The sequence below is a fragment of the Leptonychotes weddellii genome, chromosome 8, assembly GCF_054177405.1.
Source record: "Leptonychotes weddellii isolate Sample4059 chromosome 8, ASM5417740v2, whole genome shotgun sequence".
Classification (NCBI taxonomy): domain Eukaryota; kingdom Metazoa; phylum Chordata; class Mammalia; order Carnivora; family Phocidae; genus Leptonychotes; species Leptonychotes weddellii.
This window is the reverse complement of record NC_138376.1, coordinates 59,299,954-59,322,757: the sequence shown is the minus strand read 5'-3', so window position 1 is coordinate 59,322,757 and position 22,804 is coordinate 59,299,954. Positions and strand designations below refer to the sequence as shown.

The 22,804-nt window shown below is 41.6% G+C and overlaps 1 protein-coding gene across 6 annotated transcripts in view; it reads right to left on the bottom strand.

The window, feature by feature from the left end:
* BCKDHB (branched chain keto acid dehydrogenase E1 subunit beta) overlaps nucleotides 1-22,075 on the bottom strand; it is a 205,376-nt gene extending 183,301 nt beyond the window's left edge. For 3 of the 6 annotated variants that reach the window (XR_014147773.1, XM_081828584.1, XM_081828583.1), the window contains exons 1-3: nucleotides 21,838-22,075; nucleotides 11,350-11,427; nucleotides 9,817-9,885 (exon numbers count right to left, since the gene is read on the bottom strand). Coding sequence is in view for 3 of the 6 variants with exons in the window: in XM_081828584.1 (XP_081684710.1) it covers nucleotides 9,817-9,885; nucleotides 11,350-11,427; nucleotides 21,838-22,033 (343 nt within the window). In the remaining 3 variants the exon portion in view is untranslated. The remainder of the gene's footprint in view (nucleotides 1-9,816; nucleotides 9,886-11,349; nucleotides 11,428-21,837) is intronic. The other 3 variants (XR_014147774.1, XR_014147775.1, XM_081828582.1) reach the window with 1 other exon arrangement.
* Nucleotides 22,076-22,804: the final 729 nt, after the last annotated feature.

The following is a 22,804-nucleotide window of genomic DNA, read 5'->3' as shown; positions in this document are numbered from 1 at the left end:
CACTCTGCCAATCAAAGCAACCATGAAATTTCATCTACACCAAACAGGAACAGAAAACAAAGCACTTGCTCCAATCCTCTATGACTTGATATAGAAGGCTTCGCTCAACAAATACCTATCGGGTGACATTAATGCTGTCCTCCATGCAGGGCAGTTTGTACGGGCTACTCCCGATTTGACTGGGAAATCATTTTTCCTGGTTAATTTCATTGTTATGTGAATTTCTAACTGCACAGAAGTCGCTAAACAGTGGAATTCCACGTTAGAACTAAAGTAAAGATTGTACAGCTTTGTAAATAACCTACACACTTAGATTCAAACCTCTCTTGAGACAGGTAAATGACCTCAGGTTAAGTGACAGTAACAGCTCAACATCTGAGTGCCGTGTCAACGTGAAGCTGCCACGTAGCTGCCAGGACCATCAGACGTGCTACTTCTGAGAAGGAAAAGCACCCTCCGGTGTCATTTAGTGGGCTCTGTGATCGGTTTCCTCAACATGAACAAAATAGGCTGGGAGAATCCAAGGATGCCCAGATACACAGCAATCTGAGCTGTATATGAAAATTATTAGACTGCTGATGCCCTTTCATCCCTGAGAATTTCTGGGATCTAAAAAGAAAAGCATAATTCAAAAATTATATTTGAATCAAATAAGCAGCAATTCTGCATATATGAAAAGTAAAAAAAAAAAAGTCATGGCTTCAATATGTAAAAATTAGAAAGTGAGCTGTCCGAAATCTAACAATTAAAAATATCGAGTACATCCAAATTCAAGAAATACTAAATACTGAAGTGTGTGTTCTTCCCACCAGTCTGGAAGAGGATATGTGTAAGACTTCGCATCTGATTTAGGAAGCTAACTCAGGAACATCATCCCTAATATTAAGAATACAGGATCTAGGGACGCCTGGGTGGCTCAGATGGTTAAGCGTCTGCCTTCGGCTCCGGTCATGATCTCAGGGTCCTGGGATCAAGTCCCGCATCAGGCTCCCTGCTCAGCGGGGAGCCTGCTTCTCCCTCTCCCTCTGCCTGCCACTCCACCTGCTTGTGCTCTCTCTCTCTCTGACAAATAAATAAATAAAATCTTAAAAAAAAAAAAAGAATATAGGATCTAGGTCTTACTGGATAGCGCAAGTGTAAAATGAAACATCTTTTACTCCCTTTAAAGTGTTCTCAATATAGTTTCATTTTTCTAATTCTTAATTGTGATGTCTTAAAAATTATAGGACTCAATTTTATACGTTCTGACAATAATGACCCTCTAACCCCATTTTTCTTGGTCTAATACTTTAGTCCAAGCCTATCTCCTAAGCCTTGTTGGTGCTCACATTTGATCATTTTAAAAGCCTGCCATTGTCAAATAAGGTTGGGAAAAACTGGCTTAAGGGCGTTACACCCTGATGCTCAAAATGTCAAAGAGAACACCTGTTGGCAGCTCTAACATTTATTGTTTAATCAACTAAGGAAAAACCAAACCAAACAAAACAAAACAGTCAAGGCAGCAGGTACCAACCCAAAACAACTTAATACACTGATCAAAAAAACATGCTCACAAAAGAATCACAAAAAGAATTTTTAAGAACTTTTTAATATGGGTTATTGATCACTACTGATGGGTTATTCCTACTCCATGAGTAATCAAAACCCTTAAGCTCTGTTCATTAAAATTCCTTGTATATTCCTTCTATTTTTCATGCTTTATAGGAGTTGCTCATTCATAAGTAAGAAGGAAAAACAACGTAGTGCAGAAAGCTCAGCACTGGTTTTTAGGAAGGTTGAGCTGGGGATCGGCTCACCTGCTTACCGCTGGACAACTTGATAGTATCTAACCTCTCGGAACTCCCGTTTCTAGATAATGTGGAGGACTAGATCAGGGGTCTTCAACCTTAGCGCTATTGACATTTGGGGCCAGAGAATTCTTTTTGGTGGGAGAGGGCTGTCCTGTGCATGGTGAGACAGTTATTGGTAGCCCTGACCTCTACCCATTACATGCCAGTGGCAACCCCCAGCTGTGATGATCAAAAACATCTCTGGACTCCTGTCCCCAGGAGTGAGAAATCACCCCCAGTCGAGAATCACTGGACTAGGTATAGCCTCAATCTCTCTCTAGCTCTCATCTCCTACAAGATACATTAAGTCTTATTTTCTTAAATGTTACTTGTTGAGACATTGGTCAACATGCCAATTGTGAGGATACACATTTTGATTTTTAGAGAAATTAAAATACAGTGACCATCTGTTCCAATTCTAATTTTAGTAGGTTCCAAAATCTTTTAGGAATGAAAATTCACAAAAGAACATCGAAGCATGTAGGATGGAAATGAATGTAAATGAAGTATATCTCAATAATATTTTCGTCCCATTTTCTAGGGTACTTCGACTGGATAACAGAGTTAAAGAACACGTTTAATATACCCCTCTTCTTATCTAGTTCTACCACATGTGCACTCTTAGAAAACAAAGGGCCTTGTAATACCAGCAATTTAAAGCGCCTGACTTTTAGGAAGAAAGACACTTAAAGCTAGTAACAATCCTTTTAAAATATTTTTTAATAAGCACATTAGAAAAAAAAAGTTTACACCATCTTAACACCTGTTTTTACTCCAAATTCACAGAACAGTTAAACAACTTACAACTTATATCTGGTATTAAATGTGCTGTGAAGTCATACATGTGTATACTTTGTGGGGAAAATAAATCACATATTCCATTTCCCTCGAGAACTATCATTATTTTACCAAGTGTTTTCTTCAGTGAAATTAGTTGTAACTGCCTAGAAGCCAGGCCCCCTTTCACAACTGACGTTCCTGACACTACACCCGAGAGGATCATGATGACCCAAGTAACCCCTTCTCGGCAGCAGGTCATTTTTTTATGTTGAAAAGGTTAACTTCATAATTCACATTAAAGTATAGCAGACTTGTCAAAAGATTTTGCCTGCATTCCTCAAATTTAAAACTTATACCGGAGAAGGGACGTCTTCAGAGAAAATTAAAGGCCCCATGCGCCCATGATTCTAAAATGACAGAACAATTGTTATATTCATAAAACCTCTAAATATAAAGGAAACGGAAATGTAAAACAAATATGCTCCTCTTTTTAAAAAGAGACACAAGCACAAAGAATACCAAAGTATGTGCCGGTGAGGAACATCTAGTCCTTTCCTTGACTGATGAGGCCAGGGAGGCTGAAAATCAAGTCCCAAATATCGGCATATGACAGAGGAGAACGTGTCTTCTCCCCACGCCCGCCCTAGTTTTCCTTCCTGAATCCAGTGTATTAAAGTGCCTGGTTAAACAATCTCAATGATGTTTACATAAGAAAACAAATAAGCGGTTATATTCGTTTTCCCAAGCTGCTAGGACAGGCTGCAGTTGTGGTGTACAGGAATGAACACAGTAATGGAAAAATATCAAATCCCATGAAAAGGCAGATGTTTGGGCCCATAGACTAATTCACCAAGTCCTCTGCTATTCCTTCTCACCTAAGTTTCTTCCAATAAGTGGACTAAAATATAGCCTTATGAACCACAGCCTAGCAATGTCCACATCAGTACAGAAGAGTGTGAAATAGGGCGCCTGGGTGGCTCAGTTGGTTAAGCGACTGCCTTAGGCTCAGGTCATGATCCTGGAGTCCCGGGATCGAGTCCCGCGTCGGGCTTCCTGCTCGGCAGGGAGCCTGCTTCTCCCTCTGACCCTCCCCCCTCTCACGTGCTCTCTCTCTCTCATTCTGTCTCAAATAAATAAATAAAATCTTTAAAAAAAAAAAAGAAGAGTGTGAAATAAAAACATATGTTGAGGGGCGCCTGGGTGGCTCAGTGGGTTAGGGAACTGACTCCTGGTTTTGGCTCAAGTCACGATCTAATGATCGTGGGATCGAGCCCCGCATCAGGCTCTGAGCTCAGCAAGGAGTCTGCTGGGGTTTCTCTCTCCCTCTGCCCCTCCCCACACTCACTCACTCACTCTCTATGTCTCTCTCTCTCTCAAATGAATGAATAAATCTTTAAAAAAATATATGCTTAACCTGACATACCAAAGTCTTATGTGACTAAAACACAGACAGACAACATAGAGAGAACGACAGTAATGAGGACAGGTTCCATAGGAACTGTGGAATCTGTCTCATTATATGAATGACAGGATGTGTAGTATTCAACATAAAATCACATACCCTAAAAAAATCACCTACCATTTGAATTGCCTGCTCCTACCCAAGGCTTCCCTAGGACACGCCTAGGGAACTGTTGCTCCCGGGCAAGGGAGCCCTTGCTTAAAAAGCCTAAAGCTGATATTTGGTGTGCAGTGTGTCAATGAGGTTAGACCATCTATTTTCAGTTTTCAAACCACCCTTACTATTTTGTGCCATCAAAGGACAAGGAAGGAGAACAGTGGTTTATGGTGCTATACTCACGCATCTGGATTATCTGCAGTGCGAAAGAGCTCTCTCTCTCTCCTTTTTTTAATAGCATGGTCCCTTATTATACAGTTCCTTCCTTTTAATATCAAGCAGCATTCAGCATCACAACATTAGGTCAGTAACCCGCAATTCTTCAAATTCTCCCTTCGGACGGGATTTAAAATGCTTCCCGGCCGTGGCAGAGTATTGGTACCGCCAGCAAGGACAGCCTCATTTAGAAGCGTAGGCTGCCACCTACTGACCGTGATCCAGTCTCTCTCAACATTCAGCTCCTCCCCAGAAAGCTAATCAATTCCTTGCAAGATGCTCTTTGCTATGTCATTTAATGCCATGTATTCAACGAGATCAATATAATCTTTTAAATACAAGTGCTTTTAACTTCAAAAAAAATACTAAGTGGACAGGCTTCTGGACAGCTAAACATCCCTGGCCTGCACTCAAAAGGGCAGAGAATTATTTTTAAAAGATATATGCTATTTTTTTAAATATGGGAAAAGTTCTATTTTTTTTTTTTAAAGATCTTATTTATTTATTTGACAGAGAGATAGAGAGAGAACACAAGTAGGCAGAGGGAGAGGGAGAGGGAGAAGCAGGCTCCCTGCAGAGCGGGGAGCCCGATGTGGGACTCGATCCCAGGACCCTGGGATCATGACCTGAGCCGAAGACAGCCGCTTAACCGACTGAGCCACCCAGGCGCCCGGGAAAAGTTCTATTTTAATAGATTTCTCTTCACCACTTCCTTTATTCTTCGCTCCTGAAGACTGATGTTCACTCAGTCTCATTAGAGAGAGTTGATTTAATTGTTCATATTGACCAACCTGGAATTATTCAAAACTTCAATTCATAGTCCTAAAGCGTTTGTTAAAAAAAGAAAAAAAAAATTCACAGCAGCTGACAATACAGCTAAAAGTTAGTGCTTAATTAGCTCAGCCCCGTGTCGTAGAGACCTAAATCTGCAGGTGCCTTGATGAGTAGAGGACTTTTTCAAGTGAGAGTTTCTCGCTGTTTTAAGAAAAAAATCTGACCAACCAAACATCATTAAAGGGAAATAAGGAAATCCCCTTTCTGAGGCAGTGGGACATTGTCTTGGTGAGAGAGTGAAGGGTAAGTTCACTCAACAACATCCACTTCATAAGTACAGACAGACACGATATGAGGAGCTTGGGATGCACAGATGACTTAAATATCCGTGGCCTTCCAGAAGCTGTCTGGGGCAGAGATGTGGGTGGGGAGACGACACTGCAGCCTGCACTATGTAAAAGGTATAAAATCTGAGCAGTGAAACCTAGTGCCTGAGTCTGCTTGGAGAGTCAGGAAGAGCTTTCTAGAGGAAACTTCTGAAGGCAAAAGTGGAGCTTACCAGGGAATCGGATGAGAGAGATCCAAATGGCATGTGCAAAGGACGAGAGATGGGGAAAAAGCAGAGGCTTAGGGAAAACATCTAGCGATTCAATATTGGTAAATAAATTGAATGAGGTCAGGTAGGTAGGTAGAGGACAGATCTCAGAGTCTTTTGTATAAGCTGCCATGAGTTGTGCCTTTTAGAACGGTCACACTGGCGGCCAGGTGGGGACTGGAGGGAGGCAGATTGCTAAGAACAGCAGTGAAACTGTCCAAGCAAAGATGATTAAGGATCTGAAGGCAGACCAGGGAGGTGAGAATGGAAAGGAGAGGTCACTTTAGAGACAAACCGTGAAGATGACTGGGGGTAAAGAATGGGAAAGGAGGAAGAGACTCAGATCCCGCCCCCCAGTTTCTGGCTCAGGTAACTGAACGGATAGTGGCGTAGTCACCGAGATAGCAAGTGCAATGGTCACTGTGGATCTGCTGGGTGGAGAAAATGCACTCCGCAGAGTCTGAAAATAAGAGTTTGGAAATGCTGCGTTTGAAGTGACTGGAACACCGAGGTGATGATGTGCCATGGTATAATGAGAACACAGATGTGAAGCTCAAGCCGGAGGTCTACACTGGATTTAGAAATTCGCCAGTCCCCAGTGAGCAGCAGGGGACAGGGGTGCCATGCCCCAGACAGAATGGGTGCAGTCAGAAGAGCACCACCGATGAGAACCTGGGCAGGCAGCCAACAGAAGCCTCGCCGGCCTCAACAAGCACTCGGCCCGCTACCACACTGGCGAGGGCAAGACAGGGAGAGCGAGGCGAGAAACTGCGCAGCCGCACAGCTACACCAGATGTAGACAAGCCTAAGTAGCTCAACTATAATTCGACCTCTGGTTTCCAATTCCACACGTGAGGAGCTTGGAAGTAGCCACTCTGTCCTAACAGCAAGTCAAAAGCCGCACAGACTGAAAAATGAACAACTCTTCTTGGACCCGAGAGAGAGGAGAGGACACAGAGCAAACTGCTGTCCTTGAGACTGAAGAGACAGACAGAGGAATACGGGAAATCTTGACTTACCAGAGCTGGGACTAAGGAGTAAAAACCACTGTGAGAGCCAGTGCCAGGGAAGGAAAACTTGAACTGTAATTGAGGAGTTGCTGGAGGCTCAGTGCAAACAAGCCTGAGAGTTAAAAACTCCAAGGACCCAGTCCTAAGGAGGCCTCCCCAATATTGTGAGGCTTACCTCCAGGAGCTCGACCAGATTCCTAGGATAAACACAGGAGAAAAATCCCCTCTTGCTTCCAGCTGGGGAAGCAGACAAGGAACCATTTTGAAATACGCCAGAGCACTCCCTTCTTAAAAAGGCCTGACATCAAGGGAAACCTGGGTATTTACTGTCAGAGTGTAATTGACCTGGGGGAAGGACAATGCCCAAATCCAGGCAGCAACAGCCCTCCTGTCCCACCTGAGAGAGAGAAAAAAACACCTATGAAGTTCACAGTCCAGAGGCATAGGCTCAATAAAGGACTGAGACCTAATCACAGGACTACAGAATGCTTCCCTTCCCCAAACACCTCATCACCACATCCCTAAAGGCCTATTTACAGCAGTTCCTTTCACCCAGTGCATCATGTCCATCTAGCGAGAGAAAATTACAAGGCACACCAAAAGGCAAAATCAGTTTGAGGAGACAGAGCAAGCATCAGAACCAGATAGGGCAGGGATTGGAATTACCAGACCAGGGGATTTAAAACAACTATGATGAACATGTGAAGGGTTCCAATGGATAAAGTAGACAACATGCAAGAACAGGTGGGCAATGTAAGCGGAGCTGAAAATCCTAGGAAGAAAACAAAAGCATAATTCAATGTTTTAAACATTAGTTAATATATGCAAACATATTCAAATATATTCAAATATGATCTAGAAGTGTGTAAACCAAGAGGGGTACCATGGTTTTCTCTAGGTTATCTTTGGAAGTATGGACAATTTTATGTTTCTCCTTTATGCTTTTCTATATTTTCCAAATTTTCTTCAATGCATATGCATTGCTTTTGAAATCAAATGTATATAAAGGCTTTTCAATTTTTTTTTAAAGAGCTAAAGTTTGTAGGCACCTGAATTAGCTGGAACTAACTGAGATAGTGTGAGACAGTTGAGATTGGCCCAACTATCTCAATCTCTAAACAGCTTTCAGATTTTTTTTTTCCTAATTGTTGTTCTTTCTTTTTCCACTCTTCTCTGAGGTTGTGTTATATTTGAATCCAGGACATCATGGCATCATGTTCCACCTTGCTTATAGTTCTCTTCTCTTTATAGCAGGTTGATTTTCTGAGTCCTGTCCCACTGCTTTCTCCTGTCTCTTTTTTTTTTTTTTTAAAGATTTTATTTATTTATTTGAGACAGAGAGAATGAGAGAGACAGAGAGCACATGAGAGGGGAGAGGGTCAGAGGGAGAAGCAGGCTCCCTGCCAAGCAGGGAGTCCGATGCGGGACTCGATCCAGGGACTCCAGGATCATGACCTGAGCCGAAGGCAGTCGCTTAACCAACTGAGCCACCCAGGCGCCCTCTCCTGTCTCTTTAGAGAGCAGTGGCAAAGGTAAAAAGAAAGGTAGATGTCTACTCTTCCCCCTAAACTTAAGCACTTTGCTGACTTCCAGTTTAGGTAAGACTGAAAGAAGAAACGAAAAGTCAAATCACCTCAAAGTCACCCCTAACAGTAAGGAGTTGAAATATATTCCTTACACAGCAAGTCAGGAGGGAGGATGCTTGGATGGGCCAAAATGCACTGTTTGAAGTCTGAGTCAAATGAAATGAGTAAAAGCAATAGGCAGAAATCAATCACATGCCAAGCAAAAGACAGAGATCAGCTGAGGTAAGACGTGTGGAAGGATAATGGGATGGTGAATTTTTTTTTTTTTTTTTGGAAGAGGGAATAGTAAATCTCATATGTCAACTCGGCTAGATGATGGTGCCCAGTTGTTTGGTCAAATAGTATAGGTATTGCTGTGAAAGTATTCTTTAGATGTGATTAACATTTAAATCACTAGACTTTCAGTAAAGCAGATGGCCCTTCATAATATGATGAGCTTCACCCAGTCATTTGAAGGCCTTAGGAAAAAAGACAGGTTTCCCCAACAAGAAGAAATTCGGCCTGAAGACTGCAACATAGAAACCCTGCCTGGGTTTCCAGCTTGCTGGCTTGCCCTACAGATTTCAGACTTGCCAGCCCCCTCATTATGTGAGCCAATTCCTTAAAAAATAAATCTCTCGGGCGCGTGGGTGGCTCAGATGGTTAAGCGTCTGCCTTCGGCTCAGGTCATGATCCCAGGGTCCTGGGATCGAGTCCCGCATCGGGCTCTCTGCTCCTTGGGAGCCTGCTTCTCCCTCTGCCTCTCTCTCTCTGTCTCTCATGAATAAATAAATAAAATCTTTAAAAAAAAAAAATAAATCTCTCTCTCTTTCTCAATATAGATATAGGTGAAGACATAGATATATAGAGAGAGGGATGCATATAAATACAAATAGATATAGATGAATATATAATACCCATACATATATACACACATACATAGCTACAAATATATATATATATATATATCCTAATGCTTCTAATTCTCTGGAGAACCCTGACTAATACAGGTAATAAAAGATGAAATCTATTAACAGAGACCAGTAGGGCAGAATCTTGAACTAGAGACACTGGAATCAAAATTGGGTAAGGTAGGCAGTAGTAAGAGATCAAATCTTCCTGGATTTGAATGACATGAAAAACAATACATTTAATGAAGATGACTTTGGCATCTATAATATGTGTGATCTGAACCAGATCAGAGAGATACTGCAATTAGAACACATCAGGAGAAATCTAGGCCAAAGGATTCTGTGGATGGCTATGGAAATGGAAAACTAAACCAAACAACAAAAATAAAAACAAAAACCAACAACTATCTATACAATAAGGATATGGCAAACAATGGAACAGGCATCTTTTGTATCTTCAAGATATTTAAGGAAAAGTTATACAGGAATACTATTCATATATAAAGATGGTGACTTACCATACTTGTCTCGCAAGCCAACTGTACATCTAAAGACTCCTCCAAAGGCGACATCTTCACCAAATATTACTGAAAAACAATGTTTAAAGAACATGTTTTATTTAATAACCCTTAAGTGATACTGACAACAAAAAATAAGTAATTTAAATGTTTACACTTTAAATCAGAAAACAAATGAATCCGAGGTTTAAATCAAGGCTTCTCAACTTCAACATCACTGACAGTTTGGACTGAATAATTCTTTCATTGTAGCAGCCTGTTCTGTGCATTGCAGACAGAGAGCAGCATCCCTGGTCTCTACCCAGTGGATGACAGTTGCGCCCCCCACTCCAAAACACACACACACACACACACACAGTTGTGACCGCTAAAAGTGTCTCCAGAAGTCGTTAAACATAAAGGAAGAAGGGGGATTACAATCACCCCAACTGACAAAGAACCACTGATCTAGAATGTCACCTTGTTTTACCCATGAAGAAAACGAGGCCAGAGCAGTAGTAAAGTAATTTGACCAGTGGGAAAGCAAGGGGCAGAACTATGACTCACACTCCAAGCTCAAGTCCTCCACCAGTGGTTCTCTTTCTTACATGGTCTACAGTGAAAGACAACAATCTGAAGGGCTGAGGGAAAAGCATTCCAAGGTGAGAGAACAGTCCAAAGTAGGAAAAGAACCTAAATTGTGTGAAAGGAGGCAAGTATGGTGGGAGATAGTGAGCAAGGCAATGACAATAAAAATGGGTGTTCATGGAGCTGAATTTATTAACTCACCTAACCAGCTTTGTGGACCTTAGGAAAACAATTCACCCTTATTTACTCTTTGAGATCAATCATTCTCAGATGACATTCAAACAAAGCAAGATCTCATCATCCACTAGTGTAGCTCTCACCTCCTCCTAACAAATAACCTCTACTTTGCTTTACCTTAAAACCAGGGATTCTCAAGTGGAAGCCCAAGGTATACTAAATATATATATTTATATATACTAATACATATATATATGAAGTAAAGCCAACCAAATTTAGAAAACATACAGAACAACTGTTTTTATACCAATAATTAAATTTGATAAGATAAAGTTATTTACAAATATAAAAGGTATTTCAAAAAAATCTTGTAAGTGGGATGACAATGTATCTCAAAGGAAAGCGTGGAATCAAATCTTCATTTCATAAACAGATTCATAAATCTGAATGAAGTGGTACCTCCCATTTTTTTCTATATGCTGGAGAAACAGAAGTACACGGTAGGTATTAATCCAGAAAGTATTAATATAATATCAGGACCACACATACTATGGGAGAAAGTTGACTTGATGATGTTAGATATACATGAGAACTAATTTATAATGAATTGATTTTAAAAAATGTGTTAATATCATAATCTGATTATTTAACCTTAATCATTTGATCAGATCTTTTAAAAATTTTCAGGGAGACATAATGTTAACCGTTGAGCTTCAGACGCAATATTTCCAGCAAATTTTCAATTCTGAATTAACACAGCTACCACACTCACACACAAAGGAAGTTTACCTGCAGTAGGATCTTTAGCCAATGAGTTATCCAAGGCACTTGTTATCGCCTGGAAAAGATTCATTTTCTGAGTTTGCCCTGTGAAAATTTAAAGAAAAAAATTTTTAAGTAACATTCCTACACTGCAAGATGTATAAAAAAATAACTAGTTTCTTAAAAGTTGATTAAAACATGATTAAAATCAAAGTAGAAAGGAAGATACAGAATACACTATGTGAATTTATTGGATTATTCACAATGAGGCTAGTTTTGTGGAAAGTACAAAAGCAATATAGACTTCTGCGCTTGATGATGAAGCAAAATTTACACATATTAAGCAATTAAAAAACAAGTATAAAAAAGGAAAAAGGAATTTAATCAAGTCACCAAATGTGTAGAGATAATAAATAAAAGTGATGGGAAGTCGGAAAAGGGAACCAGCCAGAGTAAAAGTGGTCTGGGAAGACGCTCTGGACAGGGGTTAAATACATCATTAAAAGTGCACATGACCCGAGGCACATGTTAAATATGCCAGTAACAGCAAATAGCCATGCGCCATGAAACAATGAGGGAGGAAGGCTAATGATAAACTTGAGCACTCAGAACTTGCTGGTGTTTGGAGAGTACTACAAGCCCATGCCTCGACACACGAGGCTGAGTAATTCCTACTGTCTTACTGCTCAAGTATTATTTCTGCAAGCCAACCTCTGGCTCCCTAAATAGGTTGATAGGAGGGTGAAATGGAACAGTACATGGAAAGCACTTAGGACAGTACCTGACACAATGAGTGCTAAATAAATAGGAGCTATTTATTATTAGAAACTGGACTTTGCCCGTGTCCTTCATCCTGACCTTGGTATTATCTTGAATGGTATAAAACTTTATTTAATAAAGTTCCAAATGTTAGAATTCAGGAACATCATTACTTTAGAGCTTTCAGTCTTGGTGCTGCCCAGAACTTGGGGTCAGCTCCTCTCCAAAAACACTCTTCAGGGCAGAGAAAAGCTTCTGCCTGAATCTTCTCTGATCCACAGGCCACCTTCACTTTAGGGCCTGATCTGTGCACCAGTGTTCATTTTAACCCACAGCCATGCTGGCAGCAAATCCCTTGAACACCTGCTAATTACCCTGACTACGGTCCCATCTAACCTCTGTGTTCCTCGGTAGCCTGCTGTGTCCCAAAAGCCACGGCCTAATTCAGTGTGGGTCACAACGGTACCATCAACACTCTGGCTGTCACACACGCTGGCCACTCACCCTTATCCTGGAGACCCATCTTCGTCCCAAGCCCAGCCTGGATCCACAGCACGCTCTGATTTATGACATCGTCCATCATCCACTGATACTCAACCTTCTGACTCGCTACCTGCTCTGACCCCTTCCACACTGCCGAATGCCCGGGCTTCAGGTCTGGGCAATGCCCACTTGGATCTGCCCTGCTGCCCTCTCTGCCGAAAATAAAGGCCTGTTTCTACTCTTATTTTTATAAATAAATAAAATCTTTAAAAAAAAAAAACAACAAATCTGGGGCACCTGGGTGGCTCAGTCGTTAAGAGTCTGCCTTCAGCTCAGGTCATGATCCCAGTGTCCTGGGATCGAGCCCCGCATCGGGCTCCCTGCTCGGCGGGAAGCCTGCTTCTCCCTCTCCCACTCCCCCTGATTGTGTTCCCTCTCTTGCTGTGTGTCTCTCTGTCAAATAAATAAATAAAATCTTCAAAAAAAAAAAAAATACAAATCTACTCTTATTCTTGATGGGGATAATAGGAATTCATTCCAGAAAGTATTGTTATGCCATGTATGCCAAAGGATACATAATCACACCACATGTCCATGACTCATAATCTATTTTTCTTCAGGCTAAGGCTATATCATTTAATAGATACTTGCCTTAAATCCTTCTCCACTGTATAAAACCTCTTTAAAAGTGCTTATTGGTACGCGGCATCAGATGACAATGGTTTAGGGCAAACCTTTTATCCTACCACCGTGACATTCCCATTCTTTCTCCCATTTCATACATTTCCTAAAGCAAGATTTTTGTCTATTATGATGTTCATAGCTAAGAACCTAAGAAGGATAAAAATGCCTAAACATCTAAAGTGGCATTTATTTCAAGTGTGCTGACCATCTGAATTAAACCTGAATGCCTCCAAGACATCTTATTTCATTGCTTCGATGAGTTTGGAGTACAAAAAAAGCAAATACTTTAATACTAAAAATCATACCAAGTAAATCTGGAAGGTATTGCTTAATTACCCACAAAGAATCTACTCATCTTGTAGGAAAGTAATTTATAAGTATGGGTATTTAAAGGCTTTATTTCCATGTAAGCACAAAAATTTCCACTCCTAAATACTTTTTTTCAAATAGATGCAAAATTTTAGGGGTTTGGATTAACTGCTATGCTACTAGATGCTTTTAAAAGATTTAAATAATTTTTAATAGCGCAACAGCTATCTTTCAATTATTTTTAAAGTTGCAGTGTGGTCTGTGAATGAGTGGGGAAGAAATCACAAATTGTTCACATGTGAGATCACTTTAAATATTTATTCACCTTAGAATTACTTATTCTCCTACAGGTTATATTAAAGATCATTGATAAGATATGCCTATGTTCTCTCATGATAAAGTATGTACCTGTAGCACGTCTAACTATGAACACTAAAAAATTATTAAACACTGCTGCCAAATCATACAATTACCAGTATTAATAAATGGCTGCTAAATTTCAAAACCAGACTGACAACTCTTCTTTCCAAGATAAAAAGTTAAAACAAAACAAAAATGGACACAGCAGTGCAATTTCCCTAGTCAGGGATACCAGCTAATGGATACCAATTGGTAAAACATAGCTTTACGGATGGAGTGAGCCGATCACTTGAACCTGTCCTAAGTAGAGCATTGTGAAAAACCAGCTCATTATCACTGCTGCAAAGATAAAGTGGTATGTAATGTAGTGTCGGTGGAATATAAGGAACACAATGGAACAGAAGCCCCAAGAGGGCAGGGATTCTTACCTGCTTTTGATCAGAAGTACATGCTTAGTGCTTATAACAATGCCTGCCACGTAGTAGGTGCTCGAAAATTTTTGTTGAATGAATGACTGAACAAAGAAACATATGAGGCTAGTTCAATAAAGATAAAATATACAAAGTAAATTGTTAATCAACCACTTAAAGAGGAAGAAATACAGTAGGAAAAAATATCTACCTATGTTACAATTCAGAGTCAGACTGCAGGGGAGGGGGAATGAGGCAGAAGTGATACTGAGATGGAGAATTCAGTTATTCTGAATAACTCTTCAGTATGCAGCACCATTGAAAGGAGAAGCCTTCCACAGAACTAGAGGATCGAGACAAAAGGGGCAAATAGGTGCCCAAGGAGCAGTGTCTAGAAATAAACAAGGTCAACAGCAGGGCAGGCAGACAGTTAAGTGCCTTTGTAGTTAGACCATGAACAAATAAAAATACACAGCTGTGATACGGAAAGTGAGGGTCTACTTTCAGAAACCAAAGGTTCTGCCAGCACATTCAGCACTGGGCCTCCTCTGAGCTGCCTAGTCCTTGGTATACACCTGGATAGCATAGCATTGTCATGTCATATTCCTTAGAAAGCTCAGCACTTAGTGCCTAACCCACACATGACAATCAGGACATGCCCGTTGAAGCATGATGGAGGAATGATTTTAGTGGCATAATCTGGCACTAACCACACGGTGAAATGGAAAGATGCCTAAGAAACTACCTATTTTCTCCCAACAAAACCTCTTCTACCCACCACCCCCCCCCCAGGTGCCCTGTCCTCCAGGAATCCCTTTGTATGTGCCACATACGTACCTCTATCCATTCTAATCCCTATTACAGCGTTTCCCAACCTCTACCCCATAAAGTAAGTTTCATAGAGAATTCAAATAGGAGGGACAGAACATTTTGTATTAAAATATAAATGAAGGATCTATAATCATAAATGCCTTTTTAAAGTGCCCGTAAACATAAGAATGAGGGGATGGGGAAGATACATTCAGTCCATAGTACCACCTCCTCACTTCTACTCCTTCACCGCTCATTCAACAAAGGGCTACTACAATTAAGTCCTAAAAAGTACTGCATTTCATGTTACTCCTCTGCTCAAAACCCTTCTAAGTTCTCTGACTGCACCCAGAATAAAGCCCCACTCCAAATCATGTCCACAAAACCCTGCTTGATCTCATACCTGCCCACTTCAGAAGTCCTATTGTGTACCATTATCCCCAAGGCTCAGCACCTGACTCTTCTCTCAATTCCCCCAAACCAAGCTCCCTGCAACATCAGGACCTTCATGCACACTGGGTCCTCTGCCTGGCACCTGCTTCACACCTCTTTGGATACTCCTTCGTGATCCCTTAGAGCCTAGTTAAATGCTACCTCTTCTTAGGGGTCTCACTAGATCTCTATTATTCTTTTTTCCTGCACCGGAACATTTCCTATAGGTCATTTATTGCAACTGGGATTGATTTAAGTATGCATTTGCTTGCTATTTGTTGTCCATCTCCCCCACTAGACTTCAAATTCCATGAGCACGGGTCCATATCCACATTTGTATTTTGTGCTAAGCACCTGGCACAAAGTTTAGTATCCAGGAGAAAATTAAAATGCATAGAAAATTAAAATGCATACAATGAATAAAGAAACCTATACATACACATAATGCCTAAAATCAGGGACAGGGGAGAGGCCCAGATGTGTTCTTGGGGAGCAAAACAGTGCAATGAAGGAAGTTTAAATGTCAAAAAGTAGAGGGGGACGTGGGTTAAGGTGATTAAGCGTCAGACTCTTGATTTCAGCTCAGGTCATGATCTCAGGGTCGTGAGATCAAGCGCTGCATTGGGCTCACGCTCAGTGTGGAGTCTGCTTGTCCATCTCCCTCTGCTCTTCGCCACCCCTACCCCTCTCACTCACTCTCTCTCTCTCAAATGAAATAAATAAAATCTTAAAAAAAAAAAAAAGTATAAGTTTAGGGGCGCCTGGGTGGCTCAGATGGTTAAGCGTTTGCCTTTGGCTCAGGTCATGATCCCAGGGTCCTGGGATCAAGCCCCGCATTGGGCTCTCTACTCAGCAGGGATCCTGCTTCTCCCTCTCCCTCTGCCACTCCCCCTGCTTGTACTCTCTCTCTCTGTCAAATAAATGAAATCTTAAAAAAAAAGTAGAAGTTTAACCATTTAAAACCTATTTGCATCTAAGTTTCTTTACCATAAAATTTGGATGATAACAGGATCTCTATCACAGCACTGTTACATGAGGATTAAATGAATTGCTACATGTAAGCACTCAGAATAGTGTTTGGTACCTGGTAAGCTCTGATAAAAGTGTCTGCCGTCATTATTACCATTCTTCGGGGTACCATGGAAAAGTCTGGATGAACAATGATAAAGTCAGAAGAAGAAAACAAAGTAGGAAGAGAAAACAGGAAGGACTCGATTTGGGGCAATTCTAAATAAGACAGGGAAAAGACACATGGAGAGAATTATCTAGTCTCAAAGGTTCCCAACTTTTGACATGGTTGTGTTGGTGCCAGACTAACACTCAGATGAGCCTACCTCATAATGCTATATTCTGCCAACACTTCCAATACTATGGAATAAATGTTTGTGTCCTCCCCCTCAACATTCGTATGTTGAAACTTCATCCCCAGCATGACGGTACTTGGACATGGGGCTTCCGGAGATGAACAGGTCATGAAGGTGGAGCCCTCCTGAATGGGATTCATGCCCTTATAGAAAGAGACCCCACAGAGCTCCCTTCCACTATGTGAGGTCACAGTGAGAAGACAGCCGGCTAAGAACCAAGAGGCAGGGCCTCACCAGAAGCCAAATCTGTCAATTCCTTGATCTTGGACTTCCCAGCCTCTAAAACTGTGAGAAATAAGTTACTGATGTTTATAAGCCACCAGTCTATGGTACTTTTGTTACAGCAGCCCAAACGCACTACAACATCCAATCAACACATCCAAACCTAAGTCATCCTCTCTCCAAAAACGTGTTTCTCTCTTCCAGCATCCCTTATCTGTATCAGTGATACCACCACTCACCCTCCTTTCGGCATCCCAGGCTAAAAATGTCAAGTCATCTTTGATACCCCTTCCCCTCAGCCCCCACAGGCAAAAGAGCACCAGATCTAGTCAATGCCTTCAAAACACACAATCATCCCCGCTGACACCCCCCAACCTTTAAACAATTATATCCTCTCACATGGACAGTACAATATCCCTCTGATCGCTCTGTCTCCTTACTTTCCCTTCATTAATCAATTCTATAAACTCTCCTCATAACAATGCACGAGCACATCGCAAGTCACTCTCTTACCTATAAGCAAGTGATGGCCCTCCCCAGCCCACAGAATCAAACCTGAATCTGAATGTAACGCACCCAGCACAGTGTAAGCTACATTGGATATATTCAATCTTTTCTCTCCCCCAATCTTTCTTCTGGCTTTCCAAACTTATTTCCTACCCCTCCTCTTTTTCCTCCAAACGAACTCACTCCTTCTCATTCCTCATAAAAGCCTATGCTTTCTGGCCGCTCTTTGCTCCTGTTGTTCCCTTCTCTACAAATTCTAATGCTGGGAAGAAGACCTTCATCCCCACAGAAAGAGATTCTTTGGTCTACCCTTGATTTCTGAGAGCGGCCTGCCTCCCCCAGCGTAACCACAAAGGCTTTTCCAGACGCCACAGAACAAGCCTACCTCACAATGGGGGCTTCCCCATTGCTTGCCCTTTTTCCTTCCAGGAGAACACTGTTCTTCTACGTTGGAAGTAATTCCTTAGTCATTCCTCACAGTGAAGCTTAAATGTCACCTCCTCAGAGTCGACCCTGACCATCACTCTATTTAAGCAGTCTCTTTCATGTGTAAAAATAACCAAAATTTTAAAAATAAAACTATTTGTAGCATACATGAAAGACAAAGAGTTACTATCTTCATTAATATCTTTAATATACAAAACATGAGCAGAACAGTAGTGTGAGAGGCTCTGAAGATAGACCTATTGGGTTCACATTCTGGCCCTGCTACTCCTCAGACTTGGGCCAGCCACTAACATCTCTGAGCTTCAATTTTCTCATCTATAAAATGAGCATAACACTCTCTAGGTCCCAAGGTTACTGTGAGGATTACAGACTGATGTCTATCACACCTGGAATAGACAGTTGTTCAGTAATGGTAGATAGGATTCGTACTGATAGACAAAATTACTAGGCATATAATTTTTTAAATATGCAAAGACGAGGAACATCCAATTCACAAGAGAAAATAAATCTGGCAAACAAATATCTGGTAATTACTCCTTAATAGAAATAAAACAAGTACATATTATAACAAAGTGCAATTAGAACAACACACCCAAGCATGCGTGCACACACACAATTCTGATCCCAATTTCAATCTGTGTGTTTTTTTAACACACAACCAAGCAATTCTGCACCACCAGCTGGGTGCCCTACAATGCGACCCAATTCTGACACCATCTGCCTGGAGTTAGTGTCAGACCCCACAGGTTAAGGGCTCAGTCATAAGACTGTGCCCACCTCCCAGTTCACATGCCAATCACAAGTCCAGGTTGTCACCCATGCTTCTGACTCACTGGCTATAGATTGGAGGTTCCCACCATTCCCTCTTTGGGTTCAATTAATTTGCTAGAACGGCTCACAGAACTCAGAGAAATATTTTACTTACAAGATTACTGGTTTATTATAAAAGGACATGACTCAGGAACAGCCAGATGGAAGAGATGCATTGGGCAAGGTATGGGTCAAGGGCACAGCTCCCACGCTCTCTGAGCATGCCACTATCCCTGAATCTCTACCTATTCACCAACCCAAATGCTCTCTGAACCCCATCCTTTTGGGTTTTCAAAGGAGGTCTCTTTACATAGTCATGACTAATTAAATTCATTCAACCTCCAGAACCATTCCCCTCTGCAGAGGTCGGGGGTGGGACTGAAATCACACGATCGATTCCTCTAGTGACCAGCTTCCATCCTTAGATGAACTAGGAGCTTTCAAAAAGTTACCACCAGCGTAACAAGGCACCTTTATTGCTCTCATCAAAGGGAATTGCAAAGGTTTAGGAGCTCTGTGCCAGGAAAAGGGGACAAAGACCAATATGTATTTCTTATTATAAATCACAGTATCACAGCACGACTGTGATTTTATCATGACACCCAATACTCAGACTCTTATACATGCAAATGGAAGTATAAACTATAATTTGAACTATGTATTAAAAATCCATTAAACTGTTCCTATCTTGAGTCAGAAATCTCATCCCTAGGACTTTATTCTAAAGAAATAATCTCAGATACATAAAGGATACATGAAATGTTTCTAACCACATTATTTATAACAGCACAGAAGTGTAAAACAAAAGCATAATGGTAATTATTTAAAAGTTTCCACTTATTGAGTGAGTGCTTCTTAGTAGTCAAACTGGGTTAAGTACATTGTACACAACTGTCTATATTTAGTTTTTGTAACAATCTCTGAAGTAGGTATTATTATAAAATTCTTACTTACAAAGAAACTGAAGCCTAGAGACGGTAAGTGAGTAATCCAAAATCATAGGTAGCAGGGCCAAAACCAAACCTAGGACAATCTGATTCTAGGGCCAAGATCTGAACCACTAAACTAGAGTGTTTATACTCCATGGAACATGTCGCCCCCTTTTTTTTTTTTTTAAGATTTTATTTATTTATTTGACACAGAGAGAGAGAGCACACAAGCAGAGGGAGAGAGAGAAACAGGCTCTCTGCTGAGCAGGGAGCCCAGTGCGGGGCTCAATCCCAGGATCATGACCTGAGCCGTAGGCAGATGCTTAAGGAACTAAGCCACCCAGGCACCCTGAACATACCGCTTTCTAAAGAAGGTTATGAAAACTATGTAATCATATGGGGAAATACTTCTGATTAAGTAATGCAGATTGTATCTGCGTTAAAACTACAGTTACAGGAAAAATTTAATTCTGCTAATTTGATCAATGGAATAATTTAATTCCACTAAACTGAAAGGAAATACCTGGAAGGATACACACCAAAATGTTAGCAGTATTTACAAATAGTAGTGGATGGTGAGATTACTTTTTCTTACTTTTTTCTATTATCCAAATTATCTGTAACATGCATTTATTTTTATTTTCATAAGGACAAACATATAAACGTGATTATCATTCTACCTTGATTTTAGTAATTTCACAATTATGGAAGGAGGCTGGGGAGATTAAGAAGACCTATATTCTATTTCTCGAGTATTGGGCTAAAATTTCTTTGCTTTCAAGACAGAATTCAAGGTTCATCCTGTTGGTGAGAAAAAATTGCTATTCACTTTTATGGTATCTACTGTTTCACAAAAGTGGTACACCTCTTAGTAAATTATTTCTGCATGCATTATAGCACATTGTTTAGAATGGAAGCTCTAGATTCTAAATAATTAAAATCCAAAGCGGAAGCTATCACTAACTTATCCGTGTAACCTTGGACAAACTATCTCAAGACTTCAGTTAACATCACTTACCTCTAAAGGTTGTCCTAAGCATCCAATGAAATAATGAATGTAAATTTTTCAGCACAGTCCCTGCCTATGGTAAGCACTCAATATATATTCATGCCTATTATTCACAAGTATAGGCCCTTCCAAAAATATCAGATCTAGCATGTGAGAAGTTATCAGACAAGGAAAAAGTAAATGTTCTCTTATTGTTTCCATTGTTCTGATAATAGACATTAGATCTTTCAGAGATTACATATAACTTGCAGAAGAAATGGTAAAAGTCATGCAACTGTCATACTGTGAGGAGTTTGCTACTGCCCTTCCTACCAATGAGCGTACTAGATGGCCTCCTCCTCCCCTCACCTTCATCAATTACCCCCTCCTTAGCTAAGTGGCAGCCTAGCCCAGCCCAGGCTCATTGCTAGGCTCAAATGAGAAACCTGGGATTCTTTCCCATCTCCAGGAACAACCTGTTCTATGACTTTGGGGAAATCAATTCAATTACTTAGTCCTTCCACTTCCTCTTCCCTGCCAAAGCAAAAAAAATCATCATCATCATTATTAAAGAATACGAAAAAAATTCTCTTTTAAATACCGGTGCCTGCAGTTAATGGCCCAGTTCCGGACAAACTGGGACAACACCTAGGGCCAAGGCTGGGAAATTAAGGACGGAGAACTGAGAAAAGGAGGCGTTCCCTGGGCACCACCCCTCCACCCTCTGTCCTTCCAGACCGCGGTATGCCCTCTCACCCATCTCGAGGGTTCTGAGGGAATGCCTCTCGAGGGTTGTACAGTCACAAAAATAGAGCGACGAGGAAACCACAGTCAGACCCTAAAGTAGGGAGGCTCCAGAAAGCAGGGCAGGAATTACACCAAGATGCAAGATCAGCCTGCCGGCCGCCGCCCACACAAGCAGGGTGGCCCTCCTTGCGAGGCCCCCACAGGCCTGGGAGGCTGGGTTGCACCAGGAGCAGACAGGGCAGTCCCTAGCTCACCATACTCCTGGGGCTCCGGGTCCGGCTGGAAAGTGAAGTGAGCCACATGCCTCCTCTGCGCCGCAACCCCAGTGGCCGAGTCCGGCTGCAGCAAGCCCCGCAGCAGCCCCGCGCCTCGAAGCCGACGCCACTGTCCTTCCACCCCCGCCGCACGTAGCCTCAACAGCCCGCCCGCAGTCGCCGCTAACGCCGCCATCCCCACTTGCAAACCGGGTTTGCTAGCTACGCCGCCGCACCCGGCAGGCAGAGAGGGCGGAGCACCGAGACGACTTCCTTATTGGTTGGGCCCAAGGGGAGGACCCATGAAACGGACCAATCGGAGTTAGGAATTCGGGGGTGGGGAAGGGGACGAGAGGAGGCCAGAGGTGTTTGCTTGTAGAGCGCATGCGGAAGAGGAGCTGGGGCGGGGGCGAGCGAGCAGGTGAGCTCCAATGAAATTGTCCCTGGAGGTGGAGCCTTCACAAAGTCACTGCATGGTCCCCCGGCGCGGACGCGGGTCTGTAATGTTACACACTAACCCTGGATTTGTTCTGTACTGATGTCATTTGCATTGTTACCTCCGATAACTTTTTCATTTTGAGATTTATGCTCTCTTTCCAAAATGTAACCCTTTTTTAGCCGCTCCTACTCTTTATCTGTATTATTTTATAAGTAAAAGATGGAAAGGGTTACTGATGGGCATTTAAAATTGGGAATCACTGCTCAAAGCTTCCGCTCTTTATTCAAAGCTTCCTTGAATGCTTACTAAGCATGTAAACATTTTTAGTGATTTTGTTTGTCAGGATTTAGGGGAGAGTTAGAGGGGTAAACTCAGATTTCATCCTGCAAATCCATGTAATAGGAATTCAGATGCATTTTGCCCAAGTGCCGTGAAAATGACCTGACCGGCTTACTCTAACTTTGAAACTTGGAGAATTCCAATCGTTAATTTACGTTTATAATAATCAACTTCAAAAATCTTTTTAAA